General features: G+C 38.0%; 1 protein-coding gene across 2 annotated transcripts in view; it reads right to left on the minus strand.

Annotated features, from left to right (window-relative positions):
- Window positions 1-755: 755 nt before the first annotated feature.
- LOC149312062 (vesicular glutamate transporter 3) overlaps window positions 756-22,937 on the minus strand; it is a 34,232-nt gene continuing 12,050 nt past the window's right edge. The window contains exons 4-12 of one of the 2 annotated variants that reach the window (XM_089523869.1): window positions 22,144-22,258; window positions 20,759-20,846; window positions 19,100-19,186; window positions 18,629-18,765; window positions 11,969-12,118; window positions 9,319-9,451; window positions 4,735-4,845; window positions 2,263-2,390; window positions 756-1,702 (exon numbers count right to left, since the gene is read on the minus strand). In XM_089523869.1, coding sequence (XP_089379995.1) covers window positions 1,364-1,702; window positions 2,263-2,390; window positions 4,735-4,845; window positions 9,319-9,451; window positions 11,969-12,118; window positions 18,629-18,765; window positions 19,100-19,186; window positions 20,759-20,846; window positions 22,144-22,258 — 1,288 coding nt within the window. In that variant the 3' untranslated portion in view covers window positions 756-1,363. The remainder of the gene's footprint in view (window positions 1,703-2,262; window positions 2,391-4,734; window positions 4,846-9,318; window positions 9,452-11,968; window positions 12,119-18,628; window positions 18,766-19,099; window positions 19,187-20,758; window positions 20,847-22,143; window positions 22,259-22,937) is intronic. The other variant, XM_089523870.1, reaches the window with a different exon arrangement.

The raw sequence follows: 22,937 nt of genomic DNA on the forward strand, positions 1-22,937 counted from the left end.
AGAAGAAATGAATGAGAGATGAACCAGATCATAGTTGTTCTCTTATACAGGGGGATAATTTCAGTGAAGCTTTTTCACATCAGGTCCTTTGTTTATAACCCAAGCTATAACAGCAGAAGTCAAAAGCAAAGAATACCACAGAGTCCAAAATTATACATTTCCTTTTCATGCTGATAGACCCCAGTACTAGCAAATGTTAACTAGTCTGGGCTCAGATAAAGAACCTCTCTCCATAGGGCCTCCCACCTAAGCAATCTATTCAACACAAGGTACTCTGTTCTGTATTTTCACACCATTTGAAGTATGGCAAGTAAGCACACAATAAGGCCTTTTCAGTCATGGCACCAACCTCCGTAGCCCCTCCCTTCAGTGTCTGGTGGGGAAAACAATTCCTTATTCCAGGGATATTTGGAATCAAATTGAGATAGAGTATTGCACAGATGGGGATAGTGTTGACTGTTCTTGCCTCTCCGTTGCTTCTCATTTCATTTTTGTCAGGGTTTACTTTGATTTTATATTGTTAGTCACTTGGGGGAGGGGGGCATCTTTGACAGAAAGGGTGGCATAAACATATTAATAAACAAAGCTGAACATTGAGGATTATGACTCAAAGGTCCAACCATTATTTATTTATTTATTGCATTTGTATGCCACCTATCTCCCAGAAGGGACCAAAGGTGGCTCACGGACAACCATGACGTGTGTGTGTGTGTGTGTGTGTGTGTGTGTGTGTGTGAGAGAGAGAGAGAGAGAGAGAGAGAGAGAGAGAGAGTATTACTCCATAGTCCCTTGATGATAAGGTTCTATATTGTCCTGTGTAGCAGCTATTTGGTTGAGATGTGACAAAACGTTGAACAGACTTATATGGTTCCCTCTTTGGAAAAATAATACCTGGCAGGTTTTAAGAACTGTATGTCATGAATTGTCTTCATTATCAACAATGTAGTCTTTGGTTAAACATTGAATTGGCCCCTCCACCACAGTACATTCTCTGTTCCATGACAGTCTGGGGATTAACACAGCAGAACTGTCTGCTAAAGGAATTGGGGACCATGGCATTGGAGCCAAGACCATGCTTACATTGCTAAACAGTGACACAGTACAGAACCTCACTATATGTTAGGAAGGATCCATATGCTATAAAGGACTGTGACCTTCAGACAGAGATCTGAATGGGTTGAATATTGGGACACTACACCCAATTTTTGTTTTTAATTAACCCATTTGCTGTAATACATGTTCAAAATGACTGTGTCACAGCAAGCCATTTGGCATGATTATTCACAAAAAATAACAACTATATAGATACTGCCTGGTTTTGTACAGGGTTGGTAATGGTCACACAAATCATATATAGTCAAATTTATGATGAATCTTGAAAGTTGCTTTTTTCACACTGGTAGGAAGTCTCTTCTTCTACATCTTGCACTATCCCTTTTTGCTTTTGCAACCCTTTCCTTCGTACTTCATCATTTTGAATGGTAGCCCCGTATGTTTTCTTTGAGCTAACAAAGCTATCATTGTTCAGTTCTGTTTCTTCCGCCAGTTCATCTTGGTCAATAATTCCACATTTTTCTTCATTAAGGCTTTCTGGATCAGCCCATTCCTGTTTCTCACCAGAAGCAAAAATGGCATAAAATATCACTCCACTGTAATGAACTAGGGCAGCTATGAGGAAGACATTTTGCCATTCTTCGCGAGTCTGAAAGGAATTACATGACACACCTTATTATACAGATATAAAGAAAGTCAAACACTGAATTTATGGCAGACACTAGCAACATGAACTTATTGTGCACCATACAGTGTAGCACTATACTGGTATTGAAGTGGAGGTGTGATAAGGATTGCTTTTATACTGGTATGTTTCTGTGTGCTTCAAAAACACGATCGCTGTGCTGTAGAAGCCTCACATGAAAAGCTCCTTAAAGGGAAGGCAATGGAAAACTGCTCTGAAATAAATCTTACCAAGAAAATCCTATGACAAGGGTGCCATAATGTGAATGCCCATTATAACCACAACAATTTTCTATTATAATATACAAATAAAAATCACAAAAGAACAATTTTCTTCACTTAGCCTTTCAGAATAATCAACACATCAAGTATTAAGTTCTTCACTGATTCTATATTACTCTTGTAAAGAGTTAGCGCATAACACCTCCAAAATTAGGTACCAGGAAGTAATGATTCTTTCAAATAGTCATTGTCTGCAATGCATATGAATGTCTTATGAGAAGAAGATCTGCCTAAATACCTTACCTTATGTTTAGTCATTGCACCAACAATGAGGGGGCATACCATTCCTGACAATGTCCCTACGCCATTGGAGATGCCCATGAGGATACTAGCATAACGGGGTGCAATATCTAAATGGTTGACATTAAATCCTGTAACACATAACACTAGTTAGTAATGTGCAGTCTGGAGGGCTACATTAGTTTATCATAGAGAAAGTGATTTAAGCAGAACAAACCACAATGGATACCTGTCTCTCTGCTTCTCAGATTTTTTTTCTTTTTTACCATAACTCCCTGAATCATCCTGCACATGGAGGAGGGGTCTGGGAATAGCAATCCAAAGCATAACTATTCCAAACTATGTTTTTAGGTATTTACTTTTAGAAGGTTGATAAGTAGAGCAGAGTCAGACCACATTATGAAAACAAGACAACTTCAAATGTCATAAAACCTCACTGTTCAACAGGTGAAATCAATATTCAAAAGCACTATGCTGTTAGAATGAATTTATGCTAAAGATTCCAAGCCATTCATTTCTTTTTAAGTCTTTATAAAACCTCATTATGTAGTGAGTTTCTGAATTATTTCACTAGCCATAAAATAGCAGAATGGTATATGAAAATGGTGTCTGACTTTTTGATATCTATATAATTAAAATTGTATTAGAATTAAAAACAAAAAAACCCTGAGCTATAAAGCAATTCAAACCAGACACTGGCCCATTATAGACGGGCCTTAGAGTGCGCGCTCTGTGCGTGCTAGGGTTAGAAAGGGGCGTCCTTTCTGGATGCCCCCAACCCTAGCACGCACGGAGTGCGCACAAAATGGCAGCGGCCGTTCCACACGGCCGCCGCCATTACGATGTCATGACTGCGCTGCCTCTGTACGGGGCGGCACGGATGTGATGTTGTCACACCGTGCCAGGGCACATAGTGCACTCTTTCCCCAGCCGCAAAAGGAGCTTCGAAACGGAGGCGGGTTACAGACCACCAAAAAGCGGCGGCCTGCACCCACCCATTTCCCCGCCAGATCAGGGGCTCAGCAGCCAGAACGGCAGCCGCTGAGGCCCCGATCAGCTGCTTTCCAGGCTGCGCGGAAGCTTCCCTGCCGCCTGGAAAGGGGTGTCCTTGGGGCTCCAAGCCCCAAGGACACCCCGCGATGGCAGGGAGGAGGAGAAAGGGGCCGCTTGGCCCCTTTCTCCTCTGCGTCGCTGGGCGCAGCCGTCTGAAGGCTGTGCCAGTGACGCAAAGCCAGGAAGGAGCTCCAAAACGGAGCTCCTTCCGGGGCCTTGGAAAGGGCGCACTAGGCACCCTGGGGCGGCCCAAATACGTCACAACCGCACCGCCTCATTTGGAGGTGGCGCAGTCGTGACGTAGTGATGGCGGCGGCCGTGTGGAATGGCCACCGCCATTTTCTACGCACAGAGCGCGTACTAGGGTTAGGGGCGTCCTTTCCGGACGCCCCTTTCTAACCCTAGTACACGCTCGTCACATACTTTAAGGCCCGTTTGTAACGGGCTGGAGCTCCTTTTGCCGTTTGCGTCGCTGGGCTCAGCCTTCAGACGGCTACGCCCAGCGACGCAGAGGAGAAAGGGGCCAAGCGGCCCCTTTCTCCTCCTCCCCGCCAACGTGGGGTGTCCTTGGGGCTTGAAGCCCCAAGGACACCCCTTTCCAGGCCACGGGGAAGGGGCCTTTTGCCTCTTCCCCGCGGCCTGGAAAGCGGCGGATTGGGGCCTCAGCGGCTGCCGCTCTGGTTACTGAGGCCCCGATCTGGCGGGGAAAGGGGCAGGTGCAGGCCACCGCTTTTTGGCAGTCTGTAACCCGCCTCAGTCTCACATTGGTTCAGACTTTATTGGAACTGCAAGAAAATCATTGCAATTCTGAAGATAAATATAAAAGGGATTCAGCATTGGTAAGATATTTGCAAGGAAAATAAATTGTTCTTCATGGAGGGGTTCCTTGCCAATAATCCTGGAAAAAGAAAATGCCTGGTCACCCTGACTGACATGGAAATCACCAGCTGCCATTTAATGAATGCAGATTTTTTTATAATGATTGAAAATCAATATTTATTCTACTGAATGGGCCAATGGAATGCCCCAATTTGCCAAGCAGAAAATCCTAGGCTGCCCACATATTTGCATTAGAAACCAGCTTCATATTATAAACTACGCAAAGAACGATTTCTTTCATCTGAATGAAACTTGAAAACTGTAACACACGTATTTGCATCAAATACAGGTCTAGTTTTTGAAATACTTTCTATGTTGGAGGCAGGGAGGCACCATCTGGTCTAGGTGAAGTGGCCATGCTGACTGAAAGGTTCTTGGAGCTGTAGTCCAAAAAGGTAACTTATCCAAGCAATGGCCCTTGCTATTTGGGGGACAAAATGGGATCCTTTGCTGTTGGGAGTGTAGTCATAAGCAACCAATCTATAGCTATGATGTTTAAAACAGTTTCTTTAACTTGTTTAACATTAATATTTTAAGTTTTACCTGAAATAGCAAATCCACTAAAGCCTACTGCTAAAACCAAGAAAGAGATAGCCACACCTCTTGTGTGAGAATAGCCAACCACCAAAAGTAAAGTAGCTTCCATTCCAAAACCTGCAAATGAAACACATTAGGAAAAAAATTAATACATTCCTTAAAATACAGTGTTTCAAAAGATATCCTAAGAGTCTTGAAAGTGCTGCTTGTTTTAAGATTAGTTTCACATGCAACTTTGCCATCAACAGGTTTTCTAAATTAGAGTTTAGGTTTGAGTTTTCCTTGCTGAATATGGCCGGGGGAAGCTTCAACATGGCGCAGTGCTGAATTTATTATAATATTTATTATAATGTATTTATTATTATTATAAACAAAACACAAGTACAGAAAGTATTTAATTCTGGATAACATATATAATAAATGTGGCTGCCCTGGAAATCCCTTCCCAGATAATTTGGACTGGCACCTCTCCTACTTTATTTTCGCAGAACAATAAAGACTTTTCTGCTAAGACAGGCATTTGATAATTCACTATATAAAGCCCATCCCACAAAATAACATGCTGGATCTTACTAACTGTTATCTTATGCTGCTCTGTGTGTGTGTATTTAATGAAATATATTTTAATCTGGTTTTAATTTTTTGATTGTTCACTTTCATTTTAACATTTATATTTTGTGGATTTTAATGATATGTTTTTTAATGTAAGCTGCTTTGTGTCCTGAACTGGAAAAAAGAAATAAACACAACAACAACAACAACAACAACAACAACAACATGTGTAAAAAGTGTTATCGAAGGCTGTAATACAGCCTAGAAGATAATGCTACTCAGTGTGCTAGTCCATGATGAAGGCCCATGAGCTACTGGCTGCTGGTCCATAGACATTTTCTAGAATATTATAGTCAGTGAGGACAAATAGAGGAAAAATACCATGCCAGTCCTCCCCATCAGATACCTTACGAAATGATGACCTTAAGCATATTTATTGAAACCAATGGGTTTAAGCATGCCGAAGTTATTATTGGATAGTTGCTGTCCCCATAGCATCTGAATCATGGAATCTATTTTAAAAATAAGGCAGATTTGTGTTTTTGAACAGAAGATGCCCATGATTTTGGCTTTAGCACAAACACACAATCCATTCCTTCTAAGACTGAGTACCAATCCTCTGAGGTTACTTTCTCATATGATCAAGTACTAACTCCAATTATAACACAAGTATAATAATTTACAATATACTTCTTTTATTCATGCATTTAAAATGTTTGAACCATTCTTTAAGGGAGTTGGTACCTACAGCTCTAATCTATCCAATTGTTTGATATAAAAGCAGATACAGTTCAGAGCTGTAATCTGCATTATTATGCATTCAACAGATCGTCCTTATAGATATCACCCATCGCTCTTTATAGCAGGCATATATCAGTGTCTTGCAAGTTAGTGATTCATTATTATAAAACAAATATCTTCTTTGTATAATGCATAATCTGAAACAGGTTTTTCTTTTTAATTAAAAACTTCATTGACTAATTAGTCAATCAAGATATAGTCCTGAACACATCTGCATGTGAATAGCCATTTGAACAGACACAGGGCTGCAACAGAATTTGCATGAATTGAGAAATGTTAATGCCACACAAAAAGGTGGAAATTTCCAATTAATAAATTAACAGTTTTGGAAACAAATTGAAGGCACACAATTTCAACATCTAAATATATAAGCAATGTAAACTCAGCAATAGGACTCAGTTTAAGCCAGTATAACAGTTGTTAGACAGTAATGACAATTGGGACTAGAAACTAGACTTAAGCTAGAACATTTTCTGGAAAGGAAAGCTCAACTTGCGATTACCAAGCTCTACTCCTCCGTCTCTTGTTCAGACACAAACATACACATTCACATACTCTAGATGAAATAATGCATTAGAATCTGTCTTATGGTGAGTGCAACCATAGGGAATTCTGCAGGGGCCATGGGTCAGTTTTCCTCCCAGGTGCTTTGGGGAATTTGTGTGTTTTCACGTGTTGAGAGGGGCTCTTTGCACGGAGTTTGTGGGGAAATTTGATGTAAAGTGTGCCTTCTTTTAAATTGGGGGTTTGGGTGGACTTCAGGAGCTATAAAAGTGGGGTCTGGGGGCTGCTTGCCCTCCAAACTTTGCCTCCCTTTGCATTAAACAATGCAACTCAGTTTTGGGCAGAGGTTCTCCAGAGGTTCAATGCAGTGTCTTTCACAGTTCCACTGAAAATGCCAAAGGTTGAATCCTGGATCTTCAGGGCCGACTGTAGGTATTTGACCACCCTATGCGAGAAATATTTTGGCACCCCCTGTTGTTCCTCATAATTATTTTCACCCCTTGATTTATGCCAAAAAATTTTTTAAAAAAAGTCGCCCCTAAATTTTGTTGCCCTAGGCAGCTGCCTAGTTCACCTTTATGGATGAGCCGGCCCTGTGGATTCTCTGTATATAAAGTTCATGCCCGACTGCCTTGTCCCATACATTTATCCATTTAAATCCTTTTTAAAGTTTAAGGCTTTCACAGCCAGTGTCCATAGTTTTCTCTGGTTTTCTGGGCTATGTGGCTGCATTTTGGAAGAATTTCTTCCTGACGTTTCATCTGCACCTGTGGCTAGCAACTTCAGAGGGTGGTGGCACGGAAGTGTGTGTGGTGTGTGTGTGTATACTTGTGTGACCCTTGGTTGGGAAGAAGTGATTTACATGTTAATCTGTGTTGGTTTGTTGTTGAATGGCAAGGCCTCAGGGTGGGAGGATATGTGTGTCTATTTAATTAGCAATCCATTGTCTGTGGAGAAACCCCCTGACCCTGGATGGTGTTCATTTGCATGTACTGAGTCTTGATTTTGGTGTTTTTCAGGACTGGTAGCCAAACTTTTTTACTTTAAGGGTTTCTTCTTTCCTGTTGAGGTTGTCCAGGTGTTTATGGATTTCAATGGCTTCATTCTGACCTGATAGTTATTGGCATGGTCCAGAATTTCAGTGTTTTCAAATAGTATTTTATGCCCAGAATGGTTTATAATGTGTGCTGCTACTGCTGCTTTTTCCAGCTGACCCAGTCTGCAGTGTCTCTTGTGCTACTTGATTTAGGTTTGAACACTGCATTTGGTGATCCCTATGTAAACTTGTCCACTGCTGCACGGTATGAGGTAAACTCTTGCAGCTGTAAGAGGGTCTCTCCTATCCTTCACTGAGTGCAACATTTACTAGATTTTCTTGGTCAATTTGTAGACCATTTGGAGGTTGTTTTTCCTCACCAATTTACCTATTCTGTCCATGACTCCTTTGATGTACGATAAAAATACCCCCCCCCTTGGATGGTTGTTTGTCTTCATTCCTGTTTTTTTTTTTGGGGGGGGGGGGTCTGGCAGCTCTTCTGATATCTGAGCTGGAGTAACCGTTGGCCTGAAGAGCCCAGTTTAGGTGCTTCATTTCATCTTCCAGGAAGTGGGGTTTGCAGATCCTTTTTGCATGATCTACCAGTGTTTTTATTGTGCTCCTTTTTGCCAACCACAGATGCAGGCAAAACTTCAGGAGTAAATTCTTCCAGAATATGGCCACATAGCCCGGAAAACCCACAGGAAACTAATTAAATCCTTCTTTACATTATAAAGGTTCCAAAGTATCTTAAGAGCTTACCGTGAGGGCTTCCACCTATTCTACCACTGCTACCAAATGTGAGGACTTCTACTTATCCCACAGCCATGGCACCAAATGTGAGAACCTTTTAGATGTCTGCACGGTGGCTGTTGTTGTGTGCTTTCAAGTCATTTCTGCCTTATGGGGACTTCTTGACAATATTTGTTCAGAAAGACTTTGTTTGTACAAGCCTATCACTAGATACCAATACCCTTGAATCACTGCTGCCACGATAGAGACCATGTGTCTGAACTCATCTACACCAAGAACATTTGTCTGCACTCATCCACACCAAGAACACTTTTGCAGCATCATCAGAAACACAAACGTATAACACAAGGATGCTTTATTAAACAGCAGTTTAACATAAAGAGATTACTAATTTAACACAGGCAGGCTTATTTTTATCTATTTCTACCTATTTGATTGTATGTACAGCGCTATGTAAATTTACAGCGCAATATAAATAAAGTGTAATAATAATAATAATAATAATAATAACAACATCTAAATCCTGACCAACCTTAACTAACTTTAAAAGTCACATCTCTTTCTCATATTTCTAACTAACCAACTAACTCTTATCTCTCACATCTCTAATTGCCAAAATATTATATGCAATGGCCTTTTAAAATCCTATTCAAACATTCACCATTTACCAGTCATATTGAACATTCCATACTCTTAACTTCTCCCTATAAATCACTTAATATTTATTACATCTATGATATTTACTATTAATTATATACATAGCCATACCTTACCTTAATTTCTCTAACAAACATGAGAGTGCTTTTTTTTCTTTACATAAGTCCAGAACATAACATATACATTTTACTTGGTTTTATAAATTACTTTTCACTATTAGCAAAGCAGATGTCTGCATTAGGCCATAACATATCACTGAAATATTTCATTTAGAAAATCTAGCGTACCTCCACAGTTCATGATTTTTCGTACTGCAGTTGTAGTTAAAATCCGTCTGCTTCGTAAAAAGTCAGCCAGTTGACCACCAATGGGCACAATAATGGTCATGACCATATGTGGGACAGCAGACAAAAGCCCAACCTAAAAGTAAATACACACAGCTCTAGGGAAGCATATTTTATGCATCTCTATGTATTTGTGTCCATCAGAATTTTTGAATACATCCTCCACTTTAACCAATGGAACCAATCAAGCTAATAGTTTGGGCAATTGAGTATGAACTGAGGTGCCTTGCTGGCAATATCCTAGTAGCCCTGTGAGCTTTCCAAAGAAAATAAGCCATATATAATAAGTGGAATAAAATAACTGTGAATATAGTTCTGCTTAAGCAGCAGCCATCTTTCTCACACTCCTCTCACTGTAGGCTATCCTGCTTTTCCTGAAATTAGAAGGCCTTCAGTACAGTTCAAAAGAATAGCCTGTTGGACAATAGCATGTTGGACTGCAGCCAGTGATGAAAATCAGTGGAAATAAACATTTTATTTTATATTGTAGAGCTATGTCTATGATACTGTTTTCCATCGTAGGTGTACCCTGTATAGAAATGTAGGATTGTAACATAATAAATTGTGCAAAGTAAGATCCAAGCCAGTATTTATTATACTTTTTTAAAAAAATAAAAAATAAGAATGTGTATGGTAATAACACAGACTATGTAACAGACTCATGTCCCATTTCAGCAATATTTAATCTCTTCAGACTATTCTATCATCTCTCTCTATGTATCCCTGGAAATTTGCTGAATTCCTTCTTCCTGTTATACAGAGAACATTCTGTGTCAAGCTGAAAAAACAGAGTTATCACCGTTCCATACCAAGATTTCTATAAGAACTGCACATGATGAGAAATTCAATATACACATTTCTCTTCTCCTCACTATGATTTTGGGAAAATGTAAAAAAAAAAAAATCTTTGTCATGCACCTGTTAAAATTCGCAGGAACATCTGTCATTTAAGGCCACATAGCAAAATGGGGAATAAATGGAAGTATATGTCTGAAGAGGCTAGCCCTCATAACCAGAAAGAGCTTCTTCTGTTTAGAGCTGCCATAGAGCCCTTCCAGCAAATTCTGAAAGTCCCCGATTTTGTTATGTTTTGGGGATCTCCATATGCTGAAGTATACAACTATTGTTTCCAGAAGACAGATTCAACAGAGATCGAGAGAAATGTTTGCACTGAAACAAAATTATCATAACATTTAACCAATGTAATAATGCATTATTTCTGAAATGTTGCATGAATTTAGATGTGCCATGTGATCAATGGGAAGAGGAAAAACCCAAGGAAGGGGCAGGTGGGGAAACATGGGGCAGTTCAAGAAAAGGTTTTGAGGAACCTGGAAGTATGTAAGTAAAATCAAAACAAAGGGAATTCCAATCTCTCAGTACTTCCAGACACTTTTCCCTCATCTGGGCAAGCCCATTTGGGTAAAATATGGCAAACACCATAACTTCCTATAACTCCGATAAACTCAGATTGCTACTCTTTTCTGTTGCTTTACCATCTGGAAAAGTGGCAGATGTTTTGAAAGAGCTTTAGGGAGCCATTCCACAGGTTGGCATTTCCTTCCACAATGACCAAAGGCCACCTGGATTACAGAGAGAAGAAACTAATTGACTGGGGGGAAAATTCACCTTAACAGTATCTCATTTGGATTGGCGAAAGCAGGGATGTAGCCGGGGGGGGGATTCTTGGGGTCCGGACCCCCCCTTCCATTAGATAAAATGAATGGTGTATGCTGCTGCGCCGCTGCACCCAAGCCCCATTATAATGATGGCACTTAGTCTGGACCCCCCCCCTTCCCAAAATCCTGACTACGTCCCTGGCGAAAGGTCTCAGGATTTGATGGACATGTTCTGATCAATGTATGTCCTGAAGAATAAATTGCAACAGGAGGTACAGTGGGTCTTTTGTATCTTCTGGGATTTTGTTCCAGGACATACACACACTAAAGATACCAAAACCCATGGATACTTAAGTCCTGTTATATAATGGCATAGCAAAATAGTGTTCCTTATATAAAATAGCAAAATCAAGGTTTGGTTTTGAAATTTATATATTTTTGGAATATTTTCAAGCCATGGATAAGTTTAATTTGTGGATAAAGAATCTGTGGCTATGGAGGGCTGGCTGTACATTGCTTTGGACATGGACACACACACACACACAAATGATGCACCTCCTCTTGCAGTTTATTCTTCTGGACACGGGATGGCTTTTTTTTTTTTTTTTTTTTTTTTTTGTCCCAGGAATAATGAGACAGGCAGGGGTTAATTTTCCATGTTCATTTTCCAATTTCATCTATAGTTTCAAGTGATCTGATGAAAAGAATAGCCCAGTATTTACTAGGAGTATTAGCCATTCAGAGGAATCAGGAATGTTATCCAGCCTTGTTCCATTATCCTTGATCCAAAATCCTTTTGGTTTTTATTAGCCTCTTGTATGTCAAGCAGTAGGCACAGATTATCTAACAATAATATTGAACAATTCTAATGGAAAAGTCAAACATGCTTATTTCTTGGAATGCTCAACTTCTCTAACTTTAACAGCAAATAGTGCTTTGCCATTATACTGTTAGAGAAATATTTGTAGATTTACCTTACTTATTGCAAATCCAAAGACCTCTTCAAAGTAGGCAGGCTGACTTATAAGCAGTAAATAGAAAGTCCAGCTTCTGCAAAAGTTTGCTACAATGATTGCATACACGGGCATTGATGTGAAAAACTGCTTCCACGGTGTACTAAATCTCTGGAAAATAAAAAAGTGAAGGCCTTAGAATAGCTGGAAGTCAGCAGGGATAACAAGAGTCAAACACAAAGAGGATGACTCCATACATTACATAGTCATATTGCTAGGAAGGTACTTTCAGTATCAGTTTTTGCTGTGAATACATGTGAATATGTATTTATTCCCTAATTTAATTCACTTATTTAGTCCCTACACTTTACTCCCTACTGAATATGGATTTGGGATTTTGCAGGCTTTACTTTCTTGAAAACATTTCCATTTAACATTTGAATGTAAGCTTTCAGAGAAAAATGTGTAGATAGTATGTTTTACATTGCAAGTTTATAAACTACAAAATAAAGTAAGAAAAATGACCTCAAACTATTACATTTAGAGATTTAGTCATATTCAAGCCCTCTAGGTTTTCAAAAACCCAGGGAGCTCACAGGTGGGAGGACTGGTGATAAAGGACACTAGTAAACATTCTCATATTTCTTACAGACTTACAGTTTTATCGTAAATATTTTTCTGCAAGGCACACAATTGCTTCTTCTTTTTTTTTTTTAATTTTATTTTTATTTGGTTTTTCTTTTCTTTACATCCTTATTTCCAGTAATCATCAATAAAAGATCATACATATCGTCTATACCTTCCCTTATCCCTTTCCCTTCCCTCCCTTTCCCCCCTTAAACCCCCCACCCTCTTACCCTTCCCCTCCCCTTCCCCCTGTACACATCCTAGTACTTCCAACCTATATAGTCCTTTATAGATTACATATTACTCTTTCGATTTTCCTTTACAATCATCATTCTTCCTTTACATATATCTATATACAAGTCATTTCTTTCGCTCTTTACCTCTTTACATTCCTAATCTTCCTTTTCTTTTCTTATTTCTCTCCTTTATTTTCCTTTTACTAACTTTCTTTTCTTCTTTCCACATACCGTATTACTATGTTCCATTCATCTTTATCCTTATCCTCTTCCTCTTTCTCTCCTTTTAACCTTTTAGACAATCTGTCTGAATCTCTCATATCTAACAATTTATTCGTCCATTCTTTTAATGTAGGGGTCTGTGTAGATCTCCATTTTTGAGCGTATAACAACCTTGCTGCTGTCACCATGTATAACACAATTTTCCAATATGTTCTTTCAGTCTCTCTTCCTATCACGCCTGTCATATTTAACAAAAATAACTCCGGGTTTTTCGGGAAATTCCTTTCCAACATTTCTTTCATTGCTTCATATATTTTCCCCCAAAACTGCTTTGCTTTGCTACAGACCCACCACATGTGGTAAAACGTTCCTTCTGTTTTCCCACACTTCCAACACATTTTGTTTACCTTTTTGTACATTTTGGATAGCTTAACCGGTGTCAAATACCAAAAATAAAACATTTTAAAATAATTTTCTTTCAGGTTCTGTGCCATGGTGAACTTACAGGTTTTCCTCCATGACAATTCCCAGTTTTCTAAGAATATATTTTGTTGTATTATTTGACTCCACTTTGTCATGTTTTCTTTAACCACTTCCTGTTCCAAATCTCTTTTTAGTAGTTCCCTATAATATTTTGTTATCTTTTTCTTTTTCTGTTTTTCTAATATTATTATGTCCAATTCATTGTTTTTTTTCTCTATTCCTTCTTGCTTCATGTCTTTCTTAAATCTTTCTTCTAATTGTTTATATGCAAACCATTCTATTTCTATATTCTCTTGTTCTAATTTTTCTCTAGATTTAAGTTTTAATACCGCTTTTTCCCCTTCTTCCACAATATGCTCATATGTTATCCATTTTTCTTGTACTTTTCTAAATTTTCCAAAATGAGCTTCTTGTGGTGATGTCCACCGTGGAATCTTATTGTAAAATCTTTTACTATAATATTCCCAAATTTTTAATAGTCCTTTTCTAATCACATGATTTTTAAATTCCTTATTTTCTTTCCATTTTTTATACACTAAATATCCATGCCATCCTGTTTTATTGTTATGACCCTCTAATCTTAGCACCCTTTCATTCCTTAGGTTAATCCAGTCTTCCAGCCACAACATTCCACAAGCATAATAATATTTTTGTAAATCTGGTGCACCCAAGCCTCCTCTATTTTTTACATCTATCACATTATTCCATTTTATTCGTGCTTTCCTGCCAGCCCAAATAAATTTTGCCAGTTCCTTTTTCCATTCTCGAAAACATTTATCATTGTCAATAATAGGCAAATTCTGGAATATAAACAAAAATTTGGGAAGTACATTTGCTTTTATGGCAGCTATTCTACCGAAAAGTGACAAGTGTAATTTAGACCATCTGCTCAGATCTTCCTTAATTTCCTTCCACTTTTTCTTATAATTATCAGCAAACAAATTCCCTACTCTCTTTGTTATCCAAATTCCCAAGTAATTTACTTTGTTTTGAACTTTAAATCCAGATAACTCTTCCAATTTTTCTTCTTCTTCTTTTGTCAGATTTTTCGTAATCATAGCTGTCTTGTTCACATTGATCTTAAGGCCTGCTGCTACTCCAAATTCTTGTAGCACTTTTTTCAGCTCAACAATACTATTTACAGGGTCTTCCATAAAAACCACCACGTCGTCTGCATACGCTTTAACCTTATAAATTTGGTCTTTCACTTTGACACCTCTTATCTTTTCATTTCGTCTTATATTCTGCAGCAAAACATCAATAATCAAAATAAACAACAGTGGCGACATCGGACACCCCTGTCTTGTCCCTTTCTGAACCTCAAATTCTTGTGATTTTTCCCCATTTACTATTACACGTGCTCTTTGATCTTTATATAGCTCTATTATCCAACTCAAAAAGGTTTCTCCCACTTCAATTTTTTTCAACAGTTCAAACATGAATTGCCAGTTTACATTGTCATATGCCTTCTCAGCATCTATGAACACAAGTACCACCTTCTTTTCTATATGAACATTATAATACTCTATTACATCAATAACAGTTCTGAGGTTCTCTCTTATTTGTCTCTCTGGCAGAAACCCACTCTGGTCCATATGAATCCTGTTCTTCAATATTTCCGTCAGTCTCTTAGCTAAAATAGATGTTAACAGCTTATAGTCATTGTTTATCAGAGAGATTGGTCTATAGTTCTTTGGATCAAAATCCTCCTTGCCTTCTTTCAGTAACACAGCAATATTCGCTCCTCTCCACGATTCCGGTTGACCCTCCTTTCCAATATTATTAACTACTTCCAGTAAACATGGTGTTAACTCTTCCTCAAATTTTTTATAAAAAATTCCTGGTAGGCCATCTGGCCCAGGTGTTGTACCACTCTTGGCCCGTCTAATTGCCTCTTTCAATTCCCCCATTGTTATAGGTACATTAAGTCGGTCTTGTTGCACTTTTTTCAAAGGTTCTATATCTTGTCTCTCTAAATATTTCGTTATTTTTCCCCGCTGTTCACTCTCTGTCTTATTTTCTTTATATAATACCTCATAGAAGTCTTTAAATACTCTTTTCAAATCCGCTTGTTCTTTATATGTATTCCCTTCACTTCTTAATTCAACAATCATCTTTCTTTCTTTCATTTTTCTTAACCTTTGTGCAAGCCATTTTCCTGGCTTGTTTGCTTCCTCAAAGAAGTTTTGTTTACATCTTTTTAGTTGCCATTCCACTTCTTTGCCTAATTCCTCCTTAATTTGTCTCTGCAAAGAGTTTACTTCATCTCGGATCTTACTACTCTTAGGATTCTTTCTTAACTCGACTTCTTTCTCCTGACACCTTTGCATCAAATCCTGCATTTTCTTTTCTTTCACCCTTTTCTTCTTAGTTCCTAATTTCAAAAATAAACCCCTAACCACTGCTTTGCAAGTGTCCCATAATGTATTTAACTTAATCCCCTCCTTATCATTTTCCTTAAAGAACCACTTTAGTTCCTTTTTTATATAAATCACGTTTTCTTTGTCTTCCACCAGGGATTCATTCAACCTCCATGCCCACTCTTTTTTTTTCCGGTTTAGATATAATACTACCGGATTATGATCCGACACTATTTTTGGTAACACTTCTATTTTCTTTATATCTGGTAACAGTATTTTGGACATAATAAACATATCTATTCTAGACATGGACTTGTGTCTATCTGAATAGAATGTATAACCCTTTTCCTTCCCATATTTATATTGCCACGCTTCCTGTAGTACACAATTATCTAACAGCTCAAACACTATTTTCGGCAGTTTCCCATGTTCTCCCTTATTTATTTTTCCTTCTCTACCACCTTGTCTCGTTCTGTCCTCTTTAGGGTCGAATACCCCATTCCAGTCTCCCATCACTATAACTTTCTCCTTTTTTTGGTCTAGAATAATATCCTGCAATTTCTGGAAGAATATCTCTTTTTCTTTAAAGGGTGCATAAATCCCTATCACTAACACATCGTCTCCTCCTATTTTTATTTCTACCACCACATAGTGTCCTTTTTGATCTGTAGCAATTTCTTTACTTACAATATTCTTATCCACATATAATGCTACCCCTTTCTTCCTTTTATTATTTGATGAAGAATATACAGTACCAAGCTTTGGTCTCTTCAGGTATTTTATATCTCTTTTATTTATATGTGTCTCTTGTATGCAAGCGATATTAACTTTCTGTTTTTCTATATAATGAAACACATGGGCTCTCTTTGCCCCAGAGTTTAGACCTTTAACGTTCCACGTTAAACACTTGAACGCCATCGTTATCTCTCAGCTTTTGCCTTCTTGTTAGATTTTGAAAAGCGAACAACAGCAACAACAAACAAAAAAACCCCCCCAAAAACCAACTGATTCCCTTCTTTTAATATATACTTTACTTCTTAGCTCATCTGTATTTCTTAAACTCTCTATTCAATTTCTTCCTCTTTTCTACTGTCTCCTCAATTCCTACTTTATTTCCTTGTTCCTTCTTCAATCTCTTGTTTAATTTTTTCATACACCTCTTTGGCCTTTTCAATTGTGTCTACCCTATAACGTTTTTGTTTACAGTTAAAGGAAATTCCCTCTACCCTATCCCACCTAAATTCTACTTCTGCTTTTAATAGCAACCTTGTTAAGAATTTATATTCTTGCCTTCTCTTTAAGATTTGGCTTGGGATGTCTTTAAACACTCTTACTTCTTCTTCTCCAATTACTAATTTCTTAGTGTAACTTTTTTGAATTATTAAGTCCTTTATCTTTGTCCTCAAAAAGTATACTACAATATCTCTCGGGACTTTCCTTTCTTTGGCCACAATTGAATTAATCCTGAACATTCTGTCTATCTCTAGCTCCAATCTTCCTTCCTCTATCTCCAGAAATTTCCCCAAATCCGGTATTATCTTCTCCTCTAACTTTTCCTTAGGATCTTCTGGTACACCTCTAAGCTTAATACACTTTTCTCTGTACTTTAGTTCTAATTGTGTCGTTTTCCATTCTTCCTGTTGTAACCTCTCATTGATAGACTTTGTCCCTCTTTCTAAGTCATGCGTTCTTACTCTAACTTCTTTTAAATCCTTTTTTACTTGTGTAATTTCTTCTGTTATTCTTTCTATCTTGCTACCTATCTTATCCACCTCCTTTCTCACTTCCTCCTTAATTTCCTCTCTGTTTTCCTTTAGCTCTTTCTTCATATCCCTTTTAAATGTTCTAAATTCTTCCAGCAAGTTTACCATCTGTACACCCACGTCTATTTGTCTTTCTGGTGACACTGATGGTGACCTCTCATATGTTTGTGACATTTTTTTTGTTTGCTTAAACTGCCTGGTAGTCGGTCTTCTGCTCATTCTATTTTTCCTTTTGTATTAATCTTTATTTCCTCCCCCCTTTTTTTACTATTTGTTTATTTATTTATTTCCCCTGAGATTCGTCATCTTTATGAACCTTTTGCTTTCTCCGCACTGTATCGTACAGAACTAGAATCCTAGTCCAGTACAAGTTTACCAAATAAAGGGCACCACTCCTGACTCCTGACAATTGCTTCTTCTAAACACTTGTGCAAACAGTGTTTGTCTAACAAAATATTCTAGACTATGATCAAATATGACACTACATCTGTAGTATGTGGGCATTATATTGGTACCATAGGCACCACAAAAAACAGTTTAGGAGTAGGGTTTTAATCTCACATTAGAAATTGTACAGGTAGACAGTGGGTACCAGCAATGATGAGGCAAACTGTTTACAAAATTGTTTTTTGTAGCAAATTGTCTTTTCCTTTTCTTTGTTGACTGTTTTCTATAGCAATTTTGAGCAAATCGCTAAGAGAAAAAACCCATGGGATTATAATATGGTATATTTATGAGACCAAGCATGACATAGTGGTTTGAGTGTTGAACTACAACTGTGGAGACTACAAGGGCTTGATTCCTCACTCAGCCATGAAACCCACTGAGTGACCTTGGGCAAGTCACACTCTCTCAGCCTCAGGGGAGGGCAATGGCAAACCTCCTCTGAACAAATCTTACCAAGAAAAGCCCATGATAGGGTCGCCTAGGGTTACCATAGGTCAGAAATGACTTGAAGGCACATAGCAACAGCAATAATATTTAACTTACACTGGCACTGACTAAATTGGCTCCTCCTATACTTGTTTCTATGTAAGTTCTTTCCTCCGTGGTTATTGTTGGATGAACAGCTGGGCTCTCGTAGGCATGCAAGAGCCAGAACATGTACCAGGTAATTCCAAACATTCCTGTAGATAAGAGAGAAAACACATTGGTAATCAAACTTGCCAAAATGACAGTATGTCAGAGATTCATTTTTCAACAAGTCAGGTGAAACACAAAGCACTTCACAATACTATATTCACAACAATATTTTATAATCTATCATATAGGAATATTAGTAAAATTTAGAGCTTGAAAAGATTACCCTTTAGACTCCATGCTGAGGGATTCTGCAAGTTGTAGTCCAAAATGTAAGTTTTGGTCTGGTGGTATCACCCTTTGAAAGATGTGAGCATTATTATATCTAAAATAGCTTAGATCTCTAAAACAGATTTAGCTTTTCTTTATCGGGCAGCTTACCATATATATAAAAGACCGATGACCATCCTATATATTGTACCAAAACACCTGCTAGTGGCATAGCAACCACTGCCCCAGCATAGGAACCTGCAGAATAAAAGTATGTAATATGAATAAACAGCTGTACTATAACTCACCCAACACACTATAACCTATGGGCAGATTTCATGGTCAAGGTAGGAAAAGTTCATATATCATTAAACATACCTGAGATTTCTGCTATAATGTCAGCAGTGTGAAAAGTAAAGGTAATATCTCTCAGAAAGCTAACATCCCCAAACCAGTTTCCAATCAGATTTCACTGTTGTGGAGTTTTCAAATGGAGGATCCAAAACTAGGGGAAATTTATCATCTAGGCAATGTTTGATCAGTTGATCGTAATAAATAAAAAATAATAGCATCTAGGCTAACCCAAATCTATCCATTTCAGAGCAACATACAGCAGAGACAGCTTTTAATTCCGTTAATATGGAGAACTTGCAGCTATGGAATATCACCCTCAGAGTTTTTACAGAAGCCAGTTTGATGATGGCTACATTCTAGCATCGCAAAATGTAAGAAAGAAAAGTCTAAGAGTATTAAGTCAGTTAATGCATTAGGGGAAAAATGCTAGTGTTAAAAAGGCTTTTTAAAAAGTGGAATTTGGATCCTTTTGAGAACTCATACAGACAGGCCATGAAATCCTAGTTTGGCATTTAACTGTGTTGCTAATGAATTATTCTAAGGGATGGACAGACTCAGGTGTTATTCTTTCCCTCATTTGACAGTAGTTTGTGCTTTGTTAATGAACGGTTAACCTGCCTATGAACCACTGCTGGTCATGTTGAGAACAACTCATGATGAGCAGCCCTTGGAATAATTCATTAGCAAATTAGTTTAACTTGCTGTTACCCATGGTTTTTGTGTGCCTAGTGATCCAAAAGGCATTTCTCAACTACCCTTACAAGCATTAACTAAATCCAAACACAGCAAGGTTGGTTAAGGAAAGAAACATATTTTAGCTTGCTGTTTTCCAATATCTAGTGTGCATCTCAAGAAGTTGGAACTTAAATGTGTAATACAGAGAAGAAGGAAGAGCTACAAAAGACAGGCAACCTAAACTTAGAGGGAGCATGAATTGACATGGCTGCTCGTAGTAGCAGAATGTTGCCAACAGAGACAAGACTGAGAGAGACAAATTGTTTTGTGGGTTCAGTTATAATTGGTAAACTGCCTGTGAAAAATCTGCCAGAGATGCTAAAGTGAAAATTGGCTGGGTGCTCAGATTGCAATGAAAGTTTTTTGGCTATAATTAGGCTTGATATTAGGAAAAAATGTGAAATAGAAATGAAATGTGGAAAGGTAAAAATTGGGGAACTAATAAAAAGACTAATAATTCTTCTCCTCATCCCCAATGATTGAAATGTTTATTAAAGGGGGAACAAAAGTGGAAAAAATTGTATAAAATGAAATATAAAAGATTTTTCTTTTATTCTGAGAGAACCCAATGACAGGGTACATGTCCTTGATATTTTGAAAACAATCTTCTGGGAATTTCACACTGCCTCCTCCTAGCTGAACTGGGTAGCAGTTAGAAGCTCTCTAATGAGGAACAATATTCCTGTTTTTTAATCATAACATTTTTTTTTTAAAAAAAAAACTCAAATCAGTCCAACTTACCACAGAAAGATGTGGTTGCCAGCCTGCTCCTTTCCAGTGGAGGAGCCCATTTACTCCACATTCCATGGCATGCTGGATAGGTAACCCCCTAGGAAACAATTTGTGCACACACAGCATTCAAATTCTACTGAATCACCTCACTTGGTGGTTTCCATGTGAGTGAAATGGTGAATCCACTCCAGATTTTAGTCCAAATTTTAAAGGATTTGCCCAAGCTGCTGAATCTATTTTCCATGTAAAGTTCAGCACTTTGGATGGCTGAACACCACAGACACCATTGTGCCTTGGTCCAGCAACTGGGAAGAGCCCCTTCTTCCATGCCAACTGCCACTTCTCTGGCTCTGAGAGAGAGAACAGCAGCCAACATTAGCCGGATTTAATTCTCTCCACCACCCACCACCTCCTTTTATTTTCATATTGTGTTTTATTAGATTATTTGTAAGATATTCTGAAAGCCTTTTTATCTGAGTGGCAGGGTATAAATAATCTAAATAAGCAAATACTTTAACATTCAAATTAAAGCCTGGAGTGTATTCGTCATATCACTAACATGGGAAGCACCAGTCTCTATTGCCTTTAAATGTAGCATTTTTATTCTCTTCAGCAAAATGGATATTTTTAAAAAATTGAAACTGTAATCCTATGCATTCATACAAGGCCATAATGGCTGCTGAACACAAATGGACATGTTTTTAAAAAATCCCAAACAACAAAAAAAGCAAACACATGTATAGAATCAGGATCTGCATTATTTATGTATTTATCTTATTCCCAAAATAAAATCCCAAAATAGGATTCAAGACAGCATTATACTGAGAGACCACTGATAAAGAGGGGGAAAAGACAGTAATGTGATGAGTTGCCTGTATATAAATGCTGCTGAACCTTTCTTTCAATACTCAGTTTCACAACACATTTCCCTCCCCAGATAAATTTATATGGGTTCCCCATATATTTCATGAAGCATGATCTCAGACTCAGTATCTTGATGTCCGTAGAGATGATATGCTGTAGCCCCTGAACATATCCAAGATCCTGCCCCAATAGGGTAAAGCATGGGAAGAGGGGGAAAGACCCAGATTTCTGAAGACTGTCTTCCCCATAAGAAATCCAGTTTAACAAGGCTGAAGATTATACTGCCTTCTACAGTTTTAATTTTGCTACTGCCAGCATTGTGAATATATGCCCCTGTGAGATTGGATTGTAGTCTTAAAACATTTTGATTTACTGACCTCGGTAAGGCTCATTTCTAACCATACATGCTTAATATTGCATTGCAAATAAGCTTTCCTTTCAGATCATTATAATTTGAGCTAAGAAGTTGCCACCCTGAAAACTAATCTAATATAGTATCATATAATATAATTACACAAACAGATACATACCTCGACAAGACCTTGCAAAATTCTCACAAACATCACACAGCCATAATGTACTCTGGCAGCAGCGGGAATTAACATGTTTAGTGCTGATGTTAGGAAAATAGCAGCTCCAAACACCCTGTATGATTGAAAAAGAAAAAATGAGGTACAGTTTTAAAATATTCTTTTATAGAGGGAGTATAGTCAATATGTTATTGACCAGAAGTAAAGAAAACGGAACAGTTTGTTTAATTTTTGGAAGTTGGCCTTATAAAGAATAGAGAGAATAACATAAAAACACACTATTCTCTGAGTGAAATTATTTTTTATTCTAGAGTAAGTGCATGCAGCACTAGCCCAGACTGGTACCATTGCTAGTACAGGAAGTTTACATCGCCACCATCTTTTTTTAAAAAAACAAAACATTCATAGGGTTTACTTGTCTGGAATTTAAAAGAGAAAGGAAAAACCAGCAGTGGCAATTCTACACAATGATCCTTATCACATGAGCAAAATTTGAAGTTATTCCAGGGTCAATGTGAAGGCAATGCAGGGGCAATCATGGGGTTTCAATCAGGAGCCAAACGCAATCAGGAGCCATCTTAAACACAAATCGGGGGTCATTCCAGGGTTAGGTAAATCCTCTTTTCCCCCAAATTTACTTAACCCTGGAATGACTCTGGAATGACCACCAATTGTGTTTAGGATGGCTCCTGATTGTGTTTGGTGTCATGTGATAAACAAACGTGAAACTTTACCTAACCCTGGAATGACCCCCGATTGTGTTTAAGATGGCTCCTGATTGCGTTTGGCATCGT

Source organism: Sceloporus occidentalis, unplaced genomic scaffold, assembly GCF_023333645.1.
Source record: "Sceloporus occidentalis isolate IW3139 unplaced genomic scaffold, rSceOcc1.0.p SCAF_5, whole genome shotgun sequence".
NCBI classification, from domain to species: Eukaryota; Metazoa; Chordata; class Lepidosauria; order Squamata; family Phrynosomatidae; genus Sceloporus; species Sceloporus occidentalis.